The sequence below is a fragment of the Thermobia domestica genome, chromosome 18, assembly GCF_964235325.1.
Source record: "Thermobia domestica chromosome 18, izTheDome1.hap1.1, whole genome shotgun sequence".
In the NCBI taxonomy this organism is placed as follows: Eukaryota; Metazoa; Arthropoda; class Insecta; order Zygentoma; family Lepismatidae; genus Thermobia; species Thermobia domestica.
Window position 1 is genome coordinate 55,243,252 of NC_137471.1, and position 23,853 is coordinate 55,267,104.

The 23,853-nt window shown below is 35.3% G+C and overlaps 1 protein-coding gene across 4 annotated transcripts in view; it reads right to left on the bottom strand.

Moving 5' to 3' along the window:
- The window catches only part of LOC145675782 (protein FAM135A), an 817,324-nt gene that overhangs the window by 320,148 nt on the left and 473,323 nt on the right, over positions 1-23,853 (bottom strand). For 3 of the 4 annotated variants that reach the window (XM_081746479.1, XM_081746480.1, XM_081746476.1), the window contains exon 6: positions 19,952-19,981. The exons of the other annotated variant lie outside the window; for it this stretch is intronic. In XM_081746479.1, coding sequence (XP_081602605.1) covers positions 19,952-19,981 — 30 coding nt within the window. The remainder of the gene's footprint in view (positions 1-19,951; positions 19,982-23,853) is intronic. 4 annotated transcript variants of the gene reach the window in all.

Here is a 23,853-nt window from a genome sequence, read left to right on the forward strand (position 1 = left end):
GATTATACACATAGTATCAGTGTTAAAAGTACCCAGCAAAATCATTATCAAATTATATTCTTACGAGAAGACAGTTATAGATGTGCGACAATAATTTTGGACATGAGTGTACAGTCAGAAACAATATTAACTGTAGGTTGCAGCTATCATTTCTTATACTTCCAATCTATACTTAATATTGTTTCTGACTGTACAGTACTACGATTTTGATCTACAGAGCACAATAACTACTTTCCCACATAATCGCCTAAGCGAACAACACATTTCTGCCAACATGCGACTGGTTTCATTACTCAGTGTCATTGTACAATTTTCATCTTCATGATGAAACTACAGCCAGACTTCCTGTTTCACTGCATCATCGCAATCAACAGATCTGAACTGTATGGAGGGTGGAATATGACAGTGAAATCAAGACACTGAATCTCCGTTGTAGACGAGCCAACTAGAGAAGTTCTTAGCTCACAGTGACATTGATACTACTCACGTGTGATGGATTTTTTCGGTGCTTCTATAATGACAATTTAATTAATGATGTAAGGCAGAGTGACTATGGTTGGTAACACTAGCAAGAAAGTAGGGCCTGCATTTTCCCTTCGCATGTAGTAAGAAAATTCAGAGACCATCTCTTGTTGATCCTGCTATAATATAAAGACGAACATTGTAGAGCATTTCTATTTCAAGCTTCCCCCGCTGGCGCTGCTGTCAATGTATGTTTTCCCACATTTCCCTTGCAAGAAGAGGGACAAGATGCTTTGTCCGAGATCCTTCAGTAGTTGGATGCGGAGAGGATTGCCACACTGAAATATTCCGAATATGCACTTCGCTGTGCATTGTCTTGTTAACATTTCTAAGTAGCTTACGATCTTCACTCGCTAAAACCAAATGACTGAGCAACAAATTGACAACACAGTCGAGGTCATTCACTTCTTTCCTCAAAACACAGGGAAGGTTTCCTTCGTAGGAGGTTGGCGGGAATGGGGCCTAAGTATGTTTCACACATTTTCCGAGAGAACACTTGAAAAAGAAAGGCTCTGGTAGTAGTACTTGGAGACGTACTGCTGAGTCAAAAAAAAAAAAAAAAAAAGCAACGATGCCGGTTACAGTACCAATCACATCTATCAGTGAGTGCAAATAATAATAGTAATAATAATAATAAACGAAAATGTTCAAACTGAAAATTTAAAACGATTTTTAAAATAAAAATTATCAAATTTAAAATTTTTTTCAAATAAAAAAGTAAAAATTTTGAAACCAAAAAATTGAAAACAAAACTTTCAAACTAAGAAACTTTTAAACAAATCATCGATATCCAATAACAACTTTTTTAAATACTACATTTGAAATCAAGAGTTAGTGTTCATCATGGATACACTGTGAAAACACCCATTTATATGAATTCCCGCTAGACCTAGTGGGTGAAGCAGAACGTATTTTGTGAAATGATTACTGTCTAATCTCTTAAGAATGATAAATACGGAATTCTATAAGATATATTGGTACTATGCAGAATGGCAAAACGTAAATGCCACGATGCTGATTCAAGTACAATTTCACGGACTTCCACGGATGAAAGATTTTCAACCACAAGAGATCCCCCCCACCCATCTGGTTATTATTGATGATCATATGCCAGATGTGAATAATGTTGATTTGTTCGCTAAAGAATTGCATAATCGAAACATTAGTGTGTTTTTCATTACACAAAATGCATTTCATCAAAGTAAAGTAAAGAAAATTAAGGACAAATTCTCACCACACAAGAATAAAGAAATCAATAGGTATAACCAATGAAGATTCATCTCTTTCTATTCTACTATATGAAAAAAAAAAAACAATAGGTAAAACCAATGAAGATCCATCTTACTCAAATCTATTAAAGACATTAATTAATAGGGAAAGTCAATGAAGCTTCATCTCTCTGTATTCTATTTTACTAAATAGAAAAAAAATCATATGTAAAGCTAGTGAAGCTTCATTTGTCTCTTTTTGACTAAATAAATAAAAATTAATAGATAAAGCCAACGAAGCTTCATCTTTCTGTACGCTACTAAATACATTAATTAATAGGGAAAGTAAATGAAGCTTCATCTTTCTCTATTCTACTAAATAAAGAAATTCATATGTAAAGCCAATGAAGCTTCATCTGTCTCTTTTCTATTAAATACATTCTTATTAAATACATTAGGTTGAATCCATATACATATAAATAAATAAGTAGATAAATAAAAGTTAATAGATAAAGCGAATGCAGCTTCATATTTCTTTATTCTATTAAATACATTAATTAATAGGGAAAGTCAATGAAGCTTCATCTCTCTGTATTCTACTAAATTATTAATAGGTGACGACACTAAATGAAGTTTCCTCTCTCTCCACTCTACAAAATAAAGGAATTAATAGGTAAACCCAATACGTTTTGTTTCACATTGAGAAACTACAGTAACTTGCGACGTATATAATTAATTCTGAAACTGGAAGTAGAAAATTCATCCCTTTCGGCTGCAAGAAAGGAACGAAGATGGAACCGATTGAAACGGTTGAATATATATATAAACAGTTTCTCGCTATCAGTTTCTCCTTAGAAATCAGTATTCAAACCACAAGTTGTATTAGGTTTCATTGCTTCCGGTCTCAATGTTTGTCGCCTTCTATTACTGTTTTCATTCTATGAGAACAAATACTGAAACTGGAAATTAGTACATTTCTACCACTTCCGGTTTTGAGAATCTACCGAAAATAAAACTTGAAGATTTACGTCCCACGATTAAGCCAGTAAGGATAAATGAAACCGGGGAGGTGAGAAATAAACAAAATGGTGGAATGAAGAAAGTGGAAGCAAACGGGACAACCCCGACAAACACCCACGCACACGGAGTTCGTCCACCACAAAGCTCACTTTACCCGATTCTGGATCGAACCAAGGATCCCATGCGCCAGAGGTGAATGCTATACTACTGAGCCATCGTGGCCTTAGAACCTATTGTTTAGACACTGAATCTATATATTAAAAACTGTTTCTCGATATCTATTACTGTCTTTTATTCTTAATGGCGAGCTGTATTGAAACCGAAAATCGTAAATTCCACTATTTTCTGTTTGAATGAAAGGGAACTCGGTTTGAAAAAAATCAAAATAGTTTAAATAAAACTCATGCTTGAAATCCGTATCAAAAACTAATTCTATCTGTCTGTTACCGTTTTTTTGTTCTATGCAAATTAATATTTAAACCGGAAATGGTAGTAGATTTGTCATTTCCGGTTTTAGTTAAGAGATAAGGGTGGGAACTAAACCTATTGATCAGACGTTAAATCCATGTCAGGAAAGCGCTTCTCGGTTTCAAAGTTTTTGCTATACGGTGATCAACGTTGAAGTTGGAAATCATATATTCTTACTATTTCCGGTGTGAATAGAGAATTAATGGGAAAGGAGATGAAACCTGTTCTTCTTAGAATGCCAAATCCATACCAAAAAAACTGTTTCTAGTCTATCTCTCACAGATTTTCCTCTGATACTCGTCAACAGACAGACAGACCGACGGAAGGGCATAGACGTTCTATAAGGCTTCATATCTCTTTATTCTACTCAATCAAGAAATAAAGGTTGATGTAAAGGGACAAGCTTTGCCGGTAGATGCCACTAAAGTCTTCGTATCTCTCTTATGTATGTTTTACCTTTCACGAAAATTCACGATTTCTCTTACAAATTTCAGCCTAGAGACTTCAAAGTTTTACAGAAGGAACTTCATAACCTATTGAAGACAACAATCCGAGAATAGAATTTTCTTCATTGTTGAAACAGTTATATTGTTAAAGGTTTGAATATCCATTTCAACAATCAAGCTATTCCAACAATGAAGAAAATCTATATATATAAAAGAGAACGTACAAATCCTTTGTGAACTCATCACGCTAATACGGCTGAACCGATTTCTTTCATTTTTGGGGGGTTGTTAGGATTTGGACCCTAGATGGTTTTTATCATATCACTTTAATTTTTAATTACCAGTGTCTTGAGATAATGGACCATTCAAGTCTCCATAGTTCATCATAGGTAAAAATAAACGTATGTATATGCAACCCGCATGAGCACGTGACTCGGCGGGTTAACATAAATGACAGGCGCTTGCAATTTGAAAGCGAAAAAGTAAAAATTATCTAAGTAACAAAGTTTATTGCGTTCCGGGGTGACCGCAGCGAAGCGGGGTGAACGCTGCTAGTTCTAAATAAAAAATCGGCACGGATTGTTGCCTTCGCTAGGTTATGAAGTTTCTTCTCTAAAAATTTGAAGTCTCTAGCTTGAAATATGTAAGAGAAATCGTGAATTTTCGTGAAAGGTATAAAATACCTGAGATACGAAGACTGTAGTGACATCTAAGGGCAAAACTTGTCCCTTTAAACCAACCTAGGTAAAGACAATGAAGCTTCGTATATCTCTATTCCACTAAATAAATTAATTAATAGAGAAAGCCAATGAAGCTTCATCTCTATTCTATTAAATAACTAAATTAATAGGAATTAATGTTATGCATAGTATAGTGAACTTGAAAACCTTGATGTCTGTTTCTAGCTTGCTGATACTACAAAATATTTTAGTGAAAAAGAAAACAAGCTTCAAGATACCTTAACAACTGCGTAGTTACCTGAAATCACGTGTTATTCGAAATGATCTCCAATTTCTTTCTTCTACTTTGATAGACACATGTGCGATTCTGTGACTACAATTGCTCGGCATTTAATTGGAAGTTCTGCGGGAAGTGGCAGAAAACCGGTGTTATCCGGTTGTCTTTCTCGATTTCCTTATGACCTTCTCTTTTCTCAACTCTCCCATCTTTTCGGTATCCGGTCTGTAGTTCGACCATTAAAAGCGTAATTTTAATGAGATAGTTCCGCGAAAGAACGGTGCTCTCAAAGGAAATAAAAAAGGAGATGACATAAAAATTGTTGCTAGGGAGTCTGATCGCTTTTGTTGATAACGCAATTTCGAAGAGAGAACTGTAAAACGAAAGTTCCTTGCTGCCATTTTGAAGTTTATTGACTTCCACTCTGTATGAAAGACAAGGAAGGAAGGTGAGAGACCTTGACATCTAGAAGTCTTATAATTTGGAAGAAATATTCAAATGTTAAGGAGAGATCATATTACACATAGATGCTATTCTGCTCAGGGTGATGGACGAAAACAATTGTAACCATTGGAAATCATTTCATTTTGAAGTATACATATATACACAAAGCAAAACCTTTCAATGACATTCCCCCTTCCCCCAAGCATTTATGAAATACTTACTTTCCCTTGGATTTTGTTTGTTCCAGAAACTTTCGGAATAGTTTGTTCGATTTAAATTAAGGAGCATTTTTTTTTAAACTATAGTTCAGGAGACACGATGACGCATTCGCAAGGGTGTGGAAGTTCTAACAGTGAACAGTGGAAGGGCGGACGGCAATTTAGGAAGAATTTTCTGCTAATTAGAAGAAATACGGTGCGTATACATCTCCGTGGATTTCGCTATTCGTGGCGTTTCCCCATTCTGAATTTCGTTGCCTTTACCCTCAAGAAGAACGACGTCGTGGCTTTTTCCCATTCAAGATCATGCTCTAACACATAAAATGAATCATATGTGAATGGAATAGGCATATTACCTAATGCAAGACAAAATTAATCTTTTACATTTTCAATATTGAATAAGAGTTAAAAGTTACACTCCTATTCTACAGTATTTGCGTTCAACGAACAAAATAAGTCCAAATGTGAGAGATATGAAGCGATAGAACATATTCAGCTGAACAAAAAGATATGAGTGAGTGTAAAAGTTCATGTGCAGTTTTTGAGAAAACGGAGCGGAACTAATTTCTTTGTAAACTTAAAAAATGGTGCTGTACAAGAACTATGCTGCTTATTAATGTAAAAGTGTGATAATGAAATATGCTCGTATTAAGATTTTCGTTATGGCACTAGCAGAGTAACAGTACATAATATGATAATGAGATTTACCTCAGAAAATTATGTCGTTCCCTGTCAATAATAATTGGTATATTATTTTTTTTATTTTATTTTACTGGAAGACATTTTTGTTTATTTGCGTACTCCACTTGCAGCAAAAAAAAAAAAAAAAAAAAAACTATTAACTAGCAAATTGTATCTATTCTTATTTCTTTTTTCCCCCAACGGTGAAATATACAGGGTGGACAGAAGTTCCTTTAACCCTGTACGTATTTAACTCCTACATTAATAATACTTACACTAAAAATACTACAAATACACTAAAATATGGAAAACTAAGCTACAAATTAAATCTTTTCAATAACCCACCCCACTGTTTTCCACTGGACCAGGGAGGGACATGGATTTGATGTGTTTCGTTTCATTTTTGTCAACTTTTGTTATGATTGGCTAAATCTGTTTTGATCAGCCAATCAGTTCAGAACCATTTTCTGGGATTCTGTTATATTTAGATGCAACTCTCTCTTGTTTTTACAGTGTCTGCTGAAGCCAGTAGCGTAGCCAGGATGTGTGTTTGGGGGGGGGGGGCAAGTGCTGTTACAGGCACATATAGAAAAATTACAAACAAAAAAATATATAAACATGAAAATATATAAAAAATTACAAACATCAAAGTACCAAAGTACATTGTCAGACCTCTTTGGGGGAGGGCGGCCCCTCCGGCCCCCCTTCCCTACGCCACTGGCTGAAACCAATATGTTCAGTTAGTTAGAGAAACTGTTACATGTTTATTATTTTTAAAATAAACGTTGCTTTGCCCAGCGATTTGTACTGTTAGCAGGGTTGGCAAAAACCATGGTTTTATTGAAAAAAAAAAACTTTTTTTTTGTTTAAACCCGGTCTTTTTTGGTTTAAACCAGTTTTTTTAAATTTAAATAATTTACTCTATGTATTTATATTAGATATGAATAAAAATTAGTTTATTTCGCCTTGGTGCACTGAGAAAAAATTTGTAGGTGGCGTACTTAAAAAGATAGGTTACATGCGTAATTCCTGTAGTTTTTGGACTAAACGTACAGCAGACGTATAACTGAAAAAGCATGTTTTATAATATTTTCTGTATAAGTGTTCCATCTATACGTCCTTTCCGTATGAAACAATATAGGCGGTCAGGATCTCACATACAAATGGACGTATATAACATATAGCCGACGAAGGTAACATAAGTATATATATGTGATATACGGAATACTGTTAGATGTCAGACATCCTGCAACGGCAAGATGTAACATCTAAGGGCAGTGCCTATGTAGCATACGGATAACGTATGCTCCGTACTGATTTCTATAGTAAGCAAGAGGATACCGTATATTTGTACAATATACTGCTGTCCGGAGAACGGATTTTTCTCTGTGTGTTATTATGCAACAACAAGGTTATGCTAGAAGGGGTCACATAAGCTTAAAGCGGAATCCAAACCACTTCTCGGCTTACATCCAAGAGAAACTGTCCATTTGGATACGAAACCGGAACTAATTGGTCACAAATGCGATTGCTGACTCACTCACGAAGGACTCCTGATAAAAAGACGTTGTACTGATCGTTACATACGTCTACTTGTTAATATAATTTTCAAGAGTCATTTCAGAAGGACAAAAAGATAAACAGTGACACAAGTAAAAACATTCAATAAAATTAAAACAAAGTCAAATTCAAGCTGATGTTGGAAGCTACGTAGGCAGTTGATAAATTTGGCAATTTCTATCAATATATTTAAGCAACCTTGGCTTCTTTATAAAACAACAGGCATTAATTCAAGTAGAAATATATAATTTGGTTTCATTTCGTATGTTTAGGCTTAACATTCTTATGAAATACCAAGGTTATCACGGAGAAAACTTTCGCTTAAAGGGACATCTCGAATCGCTACTTGGTTTACACTTGAAACATGGGTTGTGGTTCGACCGAGAATTGTACACGGGACCCCATCATTAAAAGGTGAAAAACTGGATGCTTTGGTATGTGGAAACGTCATCATGAAGTTCACACGATTTAAAGCATTTTTCGTTCTTTTTTGGACGGAGGGGGGGGGGAGGGTTAAACCACCTTGGTTTAAACCAGCGAACCCTGATTGTTAGTGTAAGTTATTTTAGATTTAGATCAAACAGTTAGTTAATGATAATGCTTACTAGTCGACTTGCAGGGTGAACGCATCACTGACGCACTAACTTCTGCACGCGTTTCCTTTCGGGTTGATGGACAACCAGAACGAGAGGCATATCAAAACAAATCCCAAGTGAAGAGTTTTCTTCTCGCACGTAATCAAAGTCTGACGAATATTCTCCTTAAGAGTCTTCATCCCGGCGAAATTAAAATACCGCTAATTATACAGTAATTATGTGATATCTTCAAATAGATAAAAGATAATTGAAATATGGAACAAGAGCGCCTTAGACAATATTATTTTGCGTGAGGTACCGTTATCACAAGTCACCTAGCGGCTCTCCGTTTTCAGCCGTTTAGAAAAGCGAAAATAAATGCCGATTTTCAAAATGGTTCTAAATTTGAAAGCAGATAAGTGAGTCGTGATAACGGTTTCTCATGTAAAATAATATTGTCTAGGGCGCTCTTGTTCCACATTTCGATTATCTTTTATCTATTTGAAGATATCACATAATTACTGTAAAATTAGCGGTATTTTAATTTCGCCGGGATGAAGACTCTACCTATCTATCATCACATGCGGCATATTTTCGTTGTTGTGTTTCCGTTCACGGGTTCACACACTTGCCACTAAAGCGCTTCTCCAAAGTGAAGTCACTTGTATCGGCCATTGTTGTTAATCAAATACGGAAAGATGAGACCACGAACTGGTCAACGCATAGACTTTATTCTCCTCCATGTGCGGGCAGTCGCGTGTTAGTTATGCGGCAATTCACGTGAGAAGCACTGCTACCATATCAATGATCAAGATGGAAGGTTCAAATTTTCAATATCTTAACATCTTACATTGTTACACGCATTTAGTTCGGGTGTAAAATGGACTTTGTGGTCATCCCGTATTTAGGGCTTTGAAATTTTCAGACATAAAAACCAGGACACCCTATAAAAATTTAAAGTATATTTATAATTACAAACTTGCTTTTTATTTAAGTATTAGCATTTATTAAATAACCAGGGGCGTCATTTCGGACTTCGCTTGGGGGGGGGGGCAAGAGCACCACCGATGTAAAAGTTTCGTGTTTTGTACTAGTATATTAGTAGACAATCGATTAAAGCATATGTATTCCTCAAACTCTTGGGGGGGAGCAATTGCCCCCTCATGCCCCCCCTAAATGACGCCCCTGATTTTAACACTCAACAAAATTGAGAGAACAAATGTTGAGTATCGATGACGGAATATTTTACATACCGCGGAATGATATTAGTTATGTTTTGGAGAAAAACTGGAAATTTTTGAATTTTGAACATTTTTTGCTACAGGTGGTATGAATCCGAGATTGTTTAAACTAAACCGGCACGTCTGGAAGCCCCATGTATATATTCTTTTAGGCATGTACTACTTGTAAACACGTAAATAAATAAATAAATAAATAAATAAATAAAAATGGAAACTGTGTCGGGGTCATTTTGACCTGGTCTTGATGTTGTAAAGGTTAGGCCAACATAAAAAAAAACAAAAAAAAAAAAAAAAAAAACAAGGTTAGGTGTTTGCTTAGACCATGAAACAAAGAGCACGCACCGATTTTACGACGAGATTTTAAGGTTCTTGACACTCTAGCTTAAGAGAAACGACGCAGAACATGGTGGAAATGAGACAAAAATTCCACTACACAAAAATTTCCACGAATAAGGAAAAAAATTGGATATTATCAGTGTTTTCTGCCTAAGACGAGGGAAATATCTATCATCTCTACATACTTTTTCGTTGGGTCAGCACATCTTCATTTCCCCCCCTCCCCCTCCCTACAGAGCGACGTCTTATCTTTCCCTTCAAATAATGAAATGGCTGTTTCGACATATAGGATTTCGTTAATTTTTTCCCTTCCTTGTTTCCTGCCGCCATCAAACTATTCCGTCTCCGATTCACTCCGTCCGAAGTATTATGTGTCTCCAGATTTCTAAGAATGATCAAACTCGACGCAGAGAAAACGACTGAGCAGGGATTGAATTGGATCTCACAATATTTCAAACTAAAGACGATGTGTCCATCTTTAGTTCTCTCTCATGAAACGGTCCATACAAAACCGAAATTATGAAGGAACAGGCGAATCTTATATCCCGGTCGCTCTGTTTAGAAAGGCCACCGAAAGAAGGAGTGAGATGTATTAAATGGCAAAACATTCACGAAATTTATTATATTGCAAGTATCGAAAATTAATTAAATTAAGTAACTTTATGGCCTATGGAGTCCAGAGGTTCAATGCTGCATTTAGAAAAGCACTTCCTTAGCCAACTGGATCCAATTTCTACTTTGTACTCCTATTTCTATTAGAATTTGTCTATTTATCTATTTATATAGCAATTATATAATTCTAATTCTATATAGCTACGGCCTCTTCCCTACAGTTACCGAGAAGTATGCCAAGTTAACGGTATCTTTATATAAAGGGCAAACAAACAAATTATTCAGCTTTACAAATGAGATTTGCTTCAGCAGGATACGTACACTTCATATTATGATACACAAAACCTCTTATGTCCTCATATTACAACGATTAACTAATCTGAACTTCCTGGCACTGGCACAACTCCCTCAAGGAATGAAGTCGACACGCAAGCGCTTTGAACATGGGGATGTGTATTAGCATACTGCTAAACACCATAGTCATTTTCTCGACCAGGAACCGCCCTGCTATCTGTTCCTTTTAGGAAGCTATCCAATTGTCCTCACGACACTAATTAAAGGCGCAAAGCCAATACTGGATGATGTTCATAAGTTCTAAAAATTGCAGTACAAGTCCCAGATTGTACTTCTGCATTTCGGATCTTAGGCAGTTAGGACTTAAGCATGAGGTTGCAGACTTTTCTTTTCTTTTCCTTTTTTTTTTTTTTTTTTTAGAAATTTCCCTTAAGAGTCTTCATCCCGGCGAAATTAAAATACCGCTAATTTTACAGTAATTATGTGATATCTCCAAATAGATAAAAGATAATTGAAATATTGAACAAGAGTGCCCTAGACAATATTATTTTGTGTGAGGTACCGTTATCACAAGTCACCTAGTGGCTTTCCGTTTTCAGCTGTTTAGAAACGCGAAAATAAATGCCGATTTTCAAAATGGCTCGAAATCGAAAGCAGATAAGTGAGTCGTGATAATGGTTTCTCATGTAAAATAATATTGTCTAGGGCGCTCTTGTTCCATATTTCGATTATCTTTTATCTATTTGAAGATATCACATAATTACTGTAAAATTAGCGGTATTTTAATTTCGCCGGGATGAAGACTCTTAAGCTTTGCATTTTCTCCTGCAACTTCAAAGATAAAGAAACATACATCTGTTTTGAGGACTCCTCTTACCCGATTGTTTCGAAAATTCCCCAAGTAATTCGAACACTGGACACAGTATTTGACGTATAAATTGTGAGAAATCTAAATTTGTACGTATAACCTCTCTGTAGCGATCCTCATTTACGGACAAATAATCATGTTCTATCGGTGTCCGTTATTCAAATTTTACTGTATATTAATCAAGTTCGATAACGAAACAGGTTAATAATAATTTTCAGGCGTTAATAGGTACAGCCATTTTTTATTTCGTCCTGGTGTTACACATACTGCATCTAAAAATTGTGTATTGAGACTGAAATCCATTGTTTGTTGACCTTTCAACAGGACAGGTCACTGTCGACAGGAAATCATTAGACGGAAATGAACATTGCTGGAGGAGGGAACTAAAATCAAGTTTCACGCTAGATGGTTCACCAGGGCATTGAAATGGAATAGAACTCAATTACGTATTAAACGTAAAAGAAGAGCAAAACCCGAATAAACAAAAGGGGAGTAAAAGCACTTAAATTGTTTCCCCCTCTATAGTTAAGAGGAAATTAAATTCTGCTCCGCCAAAAGGGACGAGGATCTCTGTTACATGCATTGTTTTCGAGCTCAATCATATCCACGTTAAATTCCAAGACCGGTGATAATTTAATATTCGATAATTGTTACATCGTCTTCTGTGCCCATAGATGGCATTGTGATCGTTGTTAGAACGAAACAACTCTGCTCTATCGTGTAAGCAGTTTTAGTACGAGGATTGATCAAGGAAGATATACTGGCAGTGTCGTATTTACGATTTTGTTTCGGGAGGGGCTTTGCTATCTTTCGGGGGAGGCTTTGCCTGTAAATGTGAAAATTCTGCAAGATATTTCATTTACTTTACTATACTAAGTAAGATTTCGGGGAGGGCTTAAGTCCGGAAGCCACCCCCCTAAATACGCCACTGTATACTGGAGTTTATTTTCCCAACTGTTTATTATTTTGGTACAATGCTAACATAATATATTTCGAAACGCTATATTTATTACACATTCGACACATCTCAATGCATTTATTAAAATGTTGTGCTCAGCCCTCAAGCACGTGTCATAAGGCATTGTTAGTAATGTCTTTTAGTATTTCATTAACTCTGCCTTGAGATCTCAACATGATGGGGACGCATTTTTTTTTTTTTTTTTCACTGATGGTAGGGGAAAGAAACTTCGGGGGGCTTGATCAGAGCTGTAGAGAGAGATGTGGTGCACAACTTAGGTCACATTCATATCTTTAGTGAAGTACCGGTATTTCGTCGCCAGATAAGGTCTCGCGTTGCCATGTTCAATCATCCATTCATTCCGATGAAGTTCTGACCGTTCCTTGCCAATATGCTTCCTCAGATTCTCCACAACCAACTTGTAATATTGTTCTTTAACTGTAGTATGTGACGGAACTTCATGTTGGTAGATCATCCCTTCGCAGTTAAAGAAAGTAATCATCGATAGCTTCCCAGCTGATCAAACTTTTTTAAAAGAGTGTCAGAAATAATGATTATTGACATACATTATCCTGTTTTCTTCGTCCTCCGGGTCGTAATGGTGTAGGAGTGTTACGTAGTTAAATTACGTTGAAATACAACATATAAATATTGTGGAGGGTTTAGTAACCTATTTTATTTTCTGCTGCTTTCTGTTTCGATTTCCTGGCTATTTAAATATCTTGCGAAATTTGGTTTGTGAGGAGATTAACCGATTCAGAGAATAAGACAAGTGGTGTTTACATGAAAGAGTCAAGAACAGAAATGTGGAGGTAGAGAACATCTTAAACCCGACCAGGAGGCCAGTCTCGGGAGTTAGTACATGTAGAATTCAGTCAAGGGTTTGTACTCTGTAGTAGAGTTTTCTTCGAAAGCCAAAGTGACCACTCCGAGAGTACGATACAACCATCCATCTGTATAAACCGCCTGGCCTACTCGAGCCTATGTGAGATAGGATTGACATTAACTAAAAACTCGAGCGACATTGAACGTCAGGAAGTCAATTCAAAACAATGTAAGGTACTATGCTTAAGTCATCTTAGAAATCCTCAATCTTCTTCTTTCCCTAACTTATCTTCCACTTTTAAGTCTTATCTACTTGAAGACGTTTATTTTACTTCGTACGCTAGTTATAAGTCCTGGCATAAGGAATACCAACTCACCATGCCTATACATCCCATAAGAATTTAATCCAGACCGAGCCAGTATTGCTTCTATGAAAATATTCTAATACAAGTTTTCTCTAATTTGACACTTAAGAATTAAACGGAAAACAACTGAAATTTCAGGAGAGACTAAATTTCTTTCATTTCCTTTCTTTTCTTTTTTATATTTTTAACGCGAAGATTAACCCGTTTCCGCATTTTAGCTTATTGACTGCGTCTATCCAGTCCTAACATCTATATGATCAATAGATTTACCCCCACATATTATGCTTAAGAAACCTTAGAGTAGTTCTTACTTTTCGACTTCCAAGCCATTTTTTTCTTTTGAGCCTCAACCCATAAAAAGGATCCATAACAAACCAAAGTAACCATGAGAAAAATTAGCTCAACTGAATAATATTAAGTGGTAACCCAAGTCATCTCAAGTCTAAATGCCTGTACAGTATACAATATAAGACAAAGGTACCTTGTAAGTTTGGAAAGACAATTGTAAGTTAATAAGCAGATGTTATTAAGCTAATAATTAAGGAAATTAGAGGAGAACCAGGCGAGAGGAGAATATAAAATTGAAGTGTCAAATAAGTTCACGGTTTTATAAGATTCAAAATGTATTGTGTTGAGGATATGTGGATTGAAATTGGGGATAGAATTAAAGTTTCACTAGAAGAAAAATTGGGGTACGCGGAAATACATAAGAACAAACCATAGTTCGATCTGGGATGTACTAAACTAGCAGATAAGAGAAAACTGCGGTGTCTACAAAATTCGCATGATATAACTACAAAAAATATAGTTGATATCATGCGGTAAAGTTCCAACACTTTTAGAACAAAGTAATGCGACTTTTTGAAAGCTAAAATTAAGAAACTTGAAGATAATAGTAAAAACAAAAACATGTGGGACATGTATACGGACATCAAAGAATTTAAGAAAGGGTATCACTCTCGTTATTGCATATTAAAGAAAGCCGACGGAACAATTGTCACTGATACTTATAGCATTTTGAATAGATGGAAATATTTCTTTGACGATTTGCTTAACATGCAGTCGAAAACTAATGTTCGCGGAGAAAGGGAAGTGCGCACAACAGAACCGTGTATTCCAAAGAGATAATAAAACAAAAAAACTACAAATCTCCAGATGAAGACGAAATTCCGGCTCAGCTAATTTTAGCTAAAGGGATAAAATTGTGCAACTACGTAGACAAACTCATTTTCCTTATCTGGAACAAAGAGCAATTGCCACAAGAGTAGGAAGAATCAATCATTGTTCCAATACACAATAAAGGCAATAAAACTAATGTATTATCGAGGCATCTCTACTCTGTCAACATTCTATAAGATCCTCTCAAACATTCTGTTAGCAAGATTGACCCCCTACGCAGATGAAATTACTGAAGATTATTATTGCGGATTTAGGCGAAATCGATCAACTATCGACCAGATATTTAAGATTCGACAAATACTCGAAAACATTCGAAATATAATACTCTTGCACATCAACCGTTTATTAATTTTAGAAGGGCCTACGACTCGGTTAAGAGGGAAACGATTTTACAGAATTTGAAACACCAATAAAGCGAGTTAGATTAGTTTAGGTGTGTGAATTCCAAAACAAAATAAACTCTAACCAACCAAAAACTCACATGGCTTGGGATCGAAACAAGGACGCCATACACGAGATGTGAGCACTCTACCACTAAGTCACCTTGTCCCTCTTCTCTGTATAAAGGGTAGAACGATAGCCCCCTAGAGAGGATGGAAATATTCGTAAAGCAATTTCTGGAACGATGAAAATGTTTTTAAAAGAACTCCTAATGAGAGGGCAGGTTGATAGGTAGCTGTTCTCCAGTAAGACATTGAAACTGGAACATAATCGACGCATTTAATTGTCTATTTCTTTCATAGAGATTGTGTTCACATAAACTTTATGGTTTTACACATGGCAATTACGGTATATTCAGGTTTGCAGGGTTATTCATGGTAAAATAGTTACTTGTCTATTGAATTACTATTGTACTGAAATATACTTGTACGAACGGAAATAATAACAATATAGAATTATGTGCCAGTACATACTAAGCAAACGATGGATAAGGTCCCGAAGACGATTATCCTACTGACAGAACATTACTTTCGTTCAAAGATTACATTAAAAGGGCTTATTACGATGTGTACTTACGATTTTTGCGTTCTCTTTTAACAGTTTGTGCACTTGTTCTCATGGATGCATCGTTAGTTTAGGTTAGATTCAGTTTTATGTCTTTCATGTGATTCTCTGGACAATCAATCGTCTTCTGAACTTAACATTTATTTTTCTTCAGCATTGGCTGAACTGACCATATTTATTTTGTTTTTAATTTTAATTAGAATAAAACGGACTTGAATCATTTTTCGATAACATTTTCTGTTCTTATTCAATTTTAAAGTGTACTAAACATTACAAATTTCAGTTTGACTGAGGGAGGCCATGGGTGTTCAGTGATAGAGCGCTTATCTCTGGTGCGCGGGGTCTCTGGTTAGATCCTCAACCAAGTAAGTTTGTGGTGGAAAACATCGTGTCTGTCGGTTTTCTCGAGAAATTCCGTTTTCTATCACATGCTCATCCTACCGATTCTTCCATTATATATATATATCTTGCTTTAGTCATCCGTCGTCATTGGCCTAAAGAGCATAATCGCTGATGTTAAACTGAAAGGTTCCATTCAATTTGGCTAATGAGCTATAGATATTAGCTGCAGGGACAAATATGGTGGCAATAGGTGACACAAAGTTTTGGCATCAGACTTTAAGATTTCGCTTGATAAGTTCATAAAAATATAGTTTAAGATTCTTGATATAAATGTGATCACATCTATTTGGCGACCGTGACAGGACGATTAGCATATATATTCCTGTCACGGACCAGATATTAACTAGATCGGATATGCATAAGCGATGCTGAAAACAGATGGAAGTATTTCATTATCTTATTCTGGAAAGCTAGACAAAGGTCAATTAGGTATACGTATGTTGTACAGCCTTAATTCAACAAAAATTTGGAACTGCTACATTATTATGTTTAACATGTCAATTAGCAAGGCTATCAAGGGTATATTCTTTAACAGAAGATATGGTTCTGAATAATGTTACTAACCAGTAACGGTGAAAAGAATCACACTTACAGAAAGAACTTGGAACTATTGTTCAACCAACAATCACTTGATCGGCAAATACAGAAAATATTAGATAGAGATGATTTACTCTGGAAAACTGTTGTAAATAGATTTCAGTACAAATGTGCCTTAGCTTATAAATTACAGTTATTTAAGTAAAATCATTGTAGACGGGTATATCCATTCTAATTGTGTTTGAATCTCCAAACTTCAGACATGTACAGAGTCTATCAGTGTTTATCGTTTTGGCTTTCATTTTTTGCTTCAAGAAACTATCACTTTTGGGACTCATAGACAACGCACGTGTTACTGATTTGAGATATTCTTTGTTCGATTCCAGATGAAATGCACTTCATATTCACGAGTTTTAGCAGCATTTCTTTGTTTATTTCTATCGTTTTAACTTTACTAAGTCATCCTCATTCGTTTCCTTTAAGCTACAAGATTTAATCCCTGTACGTTAAATGTTTATGTTGAATAAATGTAATAAATGTTTATTCAAATCACTGCTCTACGTAGTACTTCCTGCTTTTACTTTACTAACCTATACGTATTTCTTGCTACCGCAATATGCTTATTTATTTGATCATTAGTAACAAATGCACATATCTAGGGGTAGGAAAAAATGAAATGAAATCTTTCAGTTTACGTCCCACGATGCCTGTTAGACTAAAGGAGACGGTGATGATGAAAAACGAATGAAATGGTGGAATGAAGGAAGTTGGAGGAAACGGGAGTACCCCGAGAAAACCCACCATCACGGTGTTTGTTCACCACAAAGTCCACACGGCGAGAGCTGGGATCGAACCAGAGACTCCAAGCACCGAAGGTGAACACTCTACCACTGAGCCACCGCACCCCCTTCTAGGGATAGGATTGGGCGGTATGAAGCGGTATGGCATACCGTTAGTAAATTAAGATGCCAAAAAATTATATTAGCTACAAAAAATTGAAATAAGTGTTACTATATTGAAATACTAGCAGCGTTCACCCCGCTTCGCTGCGGTCACCCCGGAACGCAATAAACTTTGTTACTTAGATAATTTTTACTTTTTCGCTTTCAAGTGATATGATAAAAACCATAGAAGATTGCACTAATGTTAACATTATATCGCCTGTCATTTATGTTAACCCGCCCCGCTTCGCTGCGGTCACCCCAACCCGCCCCGCTTCGCTGCGGTCATCCCGGAACGCAATAAACTTTGTTACTTAGATAATTTTTACTTTTTCGCTTTCAAGTGATTTATAGCGCCTGTCAGTTATGTTAACCCGCCGAGTCACAGGGTCATGCGGGTTGCATATAAATACGTTTATTTTTATACCTATGATGAACTAATAACAAAGGATTTGTACGTATGGACACCTGAATGGTCAATTATCTCAAGACACTGGTAATTGAAAATTAAAGTGATATGATAAAAAACATCTAGGGTCCACATCCTAACAACCCCCCAAAAATGAAAGAAATCGGTTCAGCCGTATTAGCGTGATGAGCGGACAAAGGATTTTTTGTACGTATTGACACCTGATTGGTCAATTATCTCAAGACACTGGTAATTGAAAATTAAAGTGATATGATAAAAACCATCTAGGGTCCAAATCCTAACAACCCCCCAAAAATGAAAGAAATCGGTTCAGCCGTATTAGCGTGATGAGCGGACAAAGGATTTTGTGCGTTCTCTTTTATATATATAGATTGCCCAAGTGCACACTCATTTATTTATTATTTCTCTCTTGTAACTTCAATATGTATATATTGAATGCCATTTGTTATTCAACAGCTCGTTTTGTCTGTATCTGTCTGTGATTTTGTCTGTGATTTTATTTCATGTTTTGGTGTTCCCCGAATGCATTTGTGATTCAAATGGTCAAATGGTACAGATTTTGACTAAGTAAATTGTTACGATAAACAGGAAAATGCTGCACTATTACGTATTACACAGTATTGATACAGTGCAAACCAATTTGCCCCACTTTACAAACTAGAGACGTCAACTACGACAATGATTTAACACTCATTATGCGTTAGTGATAAATACTTTTGATTATATCTTTGCAATAGTGGGATTCTAGCTATATTTTGAAATTGACATGTCTTCTGGTGGAATTATTGCGTTTTGTACACAAATCTGGATCTCATTGGTAATATTGCCATAATTTTTTGATCCAAAATACGGACAAGCCTTAAAATGACGACCCATCAAATATACGGTGAACAGACACAGAACAAATACTTTGAAATTTCTTACCTAAAAATCAACTTTATAGGTTATCACACAATTGTTTAGTGTAATACTTAAAACACTATTGGAAACTAACATGTTTTGTAATTTCTTTCATTACTACAAATATAACAAATCATGCCATTAAATTACGTATATTAAATCTAACCAAAAGAACAATGAAATGGAAAAATGATACTTTTTTTAAAAACAAAACCTACTTTACTAATAGTAACGGAAATATAAGTTATATACCCTATGATGAAAAAACAGTTCTTTTCGCCCGAGATTTTAGCGATTCTCGACTAGGAAATTTTCGGGCAGCTCCAAAAACTTTCAAATATACGGACACTTTCCTAATTCATGCCTTGTACGATACAGACACGGACACGGACCCAAAAGTACAAACAGTCCATATAAAATACGGACGTATGGCAACTCTACTCATTGGCAACGCAGCGTCTCAGTAATAATTTACTTGCATTTAAATCAATCTGGTCTAACTTAATTATTTTATTTCAAATGTATCATTACTAAAACTTTCAACTGAGATCAAACTATCTCACAGTTACGTTACGCAGTTGTGAGAATCGTTCATAAACACAAACACCACACATAACTATAACATTTACTAAATAACAATAGGGAAGCGTACTTACAACAAGAATGAATTTTGAACAATGAAGGACAGAAAATAAAGCATATTGAAGCAAATGACAGTTTGGAAACATGTCATGCAAGATTTACAACCACACTAATAAATACCAATCAACTTTAGTAAACATGAAAAAGAATCAATACATTTTGAAAGAGAAACTTAAAAAGCGATAATTGTCCAAAGAGTGACTGAGAAAGCGAAAGGAAGAAATAGAGAGAAAGAGAGAGGGAGAATTAGATATAGAGAATAAGAGAAAGAAAGGATAATAATAATAATAACAATAAAGATAAGTATATGAACTCACCAACTTTGCACATAGTGCAGGATACTTTTCCTGTTGTGCATGCACGGAAGAGAAACAATATTTTATGTGAGTGAATCACAAAATGTTGTAAAAAAAGTACTACACAAAACCACTGCTTCAGTTAACAAAGCCCATTGAAAGTAACAGAGTTACAACAGATTTAGGATTTAAAGGGTTAATTATTTTGTTGTTATATACACACACAAAATTTGTATACACATATATAGGAAGTTGTTTCTTACAATTTGCGGTTTAAATATAAACATACAGGATGAACCAGAAAGCTACTTTTTCTAAACGGTCTACCCAACACAAGAAAACGGAAAATGGGTCAGGACGTAGTCACATAAATACGAATAATTTCTGAGAAATTCTATATAATTCAAAAATCTCTGTTTGGTTTTTTCAATTGAATAAATTAGATTATCAAATAGCGTCACTAAAAATATTCAAGATAAAACTGATCATACGATTTCACCAGAAAATTCACTACAAAATTATTTGAGTACAATAATAATAATAATAATAATAATAATAATAATAATAATAATAATAATAATAATAATAATAATAATAATAATAAGTCCAAAGATAACACATACTTCAATCGATAGATCTCACTGAGCTGAACAAAAAGGGTGAACCCTCAAGCATAGATTTCGACAAAATTGACAAAAAAGAGTACCACGTTTTCCATCAAGGTGAAACTGCCAGTAAAGTATACGGACTTCAATCCTTTCATTATGACACTAAGAAGACGATTGCAAACATTATCGTTACTGAGGTATAACAAAATTATCACTATATGCGTGCAATAATAGTTTCTGAAATTTGTTCAGCACTGAATGTATATTGCACAAGTGTTTCATAACTCTTATTTGTACTTGCCTTATACAAGGTTTAAATTTGAAATGGATGACCAACGAAATCGTTATATATATATATCATTTTGTCAAACGCACATATTCAGAATAATGACATTATATGTTAATTGAGCATCTTTTCCATCACATTGTTTAGATGAAAATGGAAACTTCAAATTTGTCAACTTTACATATTATGATTAGTAACAAACAGAAACGTGAACGTTTTGAAGAAAAGTCCAGAAATTTCGTGGCGATTAAAATTGACTACCGAAATCATGCGAGTGTTACGAGATGTTTTACATTTACGCCTACAAAACAACTTTCTTCAGGTGAAAGAGAATATTGGATTGCGGACTTTGAGCCAACTTCTGCGAAAATATAACCCGAAAACTTCACCAAAACAGCAAGGGTGTGCCAGCACAGAAAGCATGATTATTTATCAAAGACTGTTTCCACACTCAATCATAATGTTTAAAATTAACGCATCAGCACCAAATCTCGTCTTCTCTTTTAAAATACTCAACATATAGATTGCAACTAAGGCTCTTTAAAATTTTGGATCAAATTACTAACATGCGTTGCATAATTGTGGCAGACGAAGAGAGTAGCTAGTATGGATAATAAATAAAGCTTTAAACTACTAACAGGGTTCGAACCTGCAATTAACATATCCACCCTTGTAACATATAGCTTCATTATGCCAAAAATCTTTAATGTTTCTTAGTATACTTTGTATGTACTAGCTCTAAAAATAACAACAATTAGAATATTTCATTAACTTACATGGCAGTTACAAGAACAGATATTGTCAACAGTAGAGAAAAACTTTTTGCTTGTGACAGTACTTGTAATATACATGTGCAATGTCAGTTTCTTTAATTTGTTTAGCAGTGAAGTATTCTGCACAAGCGTTTCAGGCCCTATTTATGGTTACCTTATAGTCTTATTGCTTTATAGTCCTATTTATGGCAGCATGATCTGAAATGCATGCCCAATGAAAACCAAAATTCCCATTCTCATTGTATAGAATACAAAGGTATTTGATAATTTTTCGTTTGAGTTGTGTTTCTAGCGTTTACTTCTTATACAATTGCAATTGGAAATCAATAAAATTTTCCATTTACATTTATATGCATTCTTTACTTTTCCCCTTCTTACAAGTAATCCCATATAATGTTTCGATATAACTCATTTCTCCCCATATTTTCTCACTACCTTTCCATTCCAAGCACATAATTTCCTTTATATTTCTTCATATTCACTTTCCGAACACTTCTGCTAATTTTAATCCAATTTATTTATTTTACGAACCTCCAGCTACAGACTGCGCGAGGCCAGTTTCTTTAGAATTATTAACGATTTATAAATATAACAATGGGAAAGGAAACCAGCTAAGGCCTATATTTCAAGGAATAACCCTTACATTTACTTGGTAGAACTGAGGACAATTCCTGAGAATATCTGTTAGGAAGGTCGACTAACAGTTTAGAACCCGCGGTCTCCGGTTTGAGAGGCAAAAATGCTAATTACTAATCTACTATCACTCAATTTACGGTATGTTCACATACCAGTTCCGTACAGCACAATCTTAAACAGTACGAACATTTAGATCAATAAATGGTGCTAACTGTATTTTACTAGAAAAAATAGTATATGAGGGATAGATCATATAGTCACATAGTTACGTCGCTAACCAATTAAGAAGAAAAAAATAAACGAACAGTTATGGGCATCTATTATTGTATACAAATGAGGAACGACCCAACACAAATTTTGGTTATTCTAATATGGATCATACAATCTTGATTGATGTCCATGAGAGACATGGCAAGATAGCGTAAGTTACAGTGCTTGATATTACTCTTAGTCACGTGTTTTGGTTTGGTTCTTTCTAGCTCCCGCTATTGTCATAGAACAGCTCTTTAAACAGCTGGCCTTAATGTTTAACGTAACCACACGCTTTTCGTGATTGCAAAGTTTTTCGTTTTCTGTGTCCTTGTGGAGAAAGGAGGAAATAGGGCGGAGCCAGCTTGTTAATAGTAGACGTATCTTCTGCATGGGGTACTAGGATTTAATTCCCGGTAGGAACATGTGCGATGCAGATTCTACGTTAAACAGTAGATTTACGTCTTACAAGGTACATTAGCGAAGTGTTTCCTTGGGATTCGTGTAAAATTGATTCAAATGCAACGTACTCCGCGGCCTAACGTGTATTTTATTAATTTTAGCGGCCCATATGGGTAATTTGCATATTTATGGGACTTCATATATATATATATATATATATATATATCTCCAGAAATCAATCATACACTGCTATAACGCTCGGACACAAAATTGCTTTTAGTTTCTTTAGATGTAACTGAACATGAATGCGGGCATATGCAAAACAAATTGGATCAAATACCGCTTCTCTGACACATGTTATCCAGTCCGGCTGCCATCTTGAATCCGCCATATTGGATTTAACTTTCGATTTTGCAAATGGGAGTAGGTGCATGTGATACACCAAATGCATGTACAATTCTCTCAAAAATTCACTGGTGTAGTGAATTTTATCGTACTTTGTACCGTTTGCAAGGTATTGCATGTTAAATGTCAAGCATTTTACGAATAATGAACCAAATACAAAGTTGTTCAGGGTCCCATGTGTATATGTAATCTTTTACGTGATTTATCGTTGACGAAATATTCTCTGAACGTACATACATAACAGATATACAGACGTCAATACGGAAGTCGTAGGTCTTTACCCAAATCTGGTCGTATCTGGATTTGCATTAGACATTTTGAAAGTAATACAATACTTGCTTGTTATAGTATCACATGGAAGTAACAACAATCACTCACAGAAATGTAATAAGATTATGACACGCAATGTTATAACGAGTTTGTTTATACCTACAATATTTTTCCAGTTAGAAACTGTTTTGGTTTGCCAACATCAAAAACGTAAGCATAATTGATATTACTCTGCAATATCTATTCGCAAAGTGCCTGGAGGGATTTAAAATGTAATACCTTCCAAACGGTACA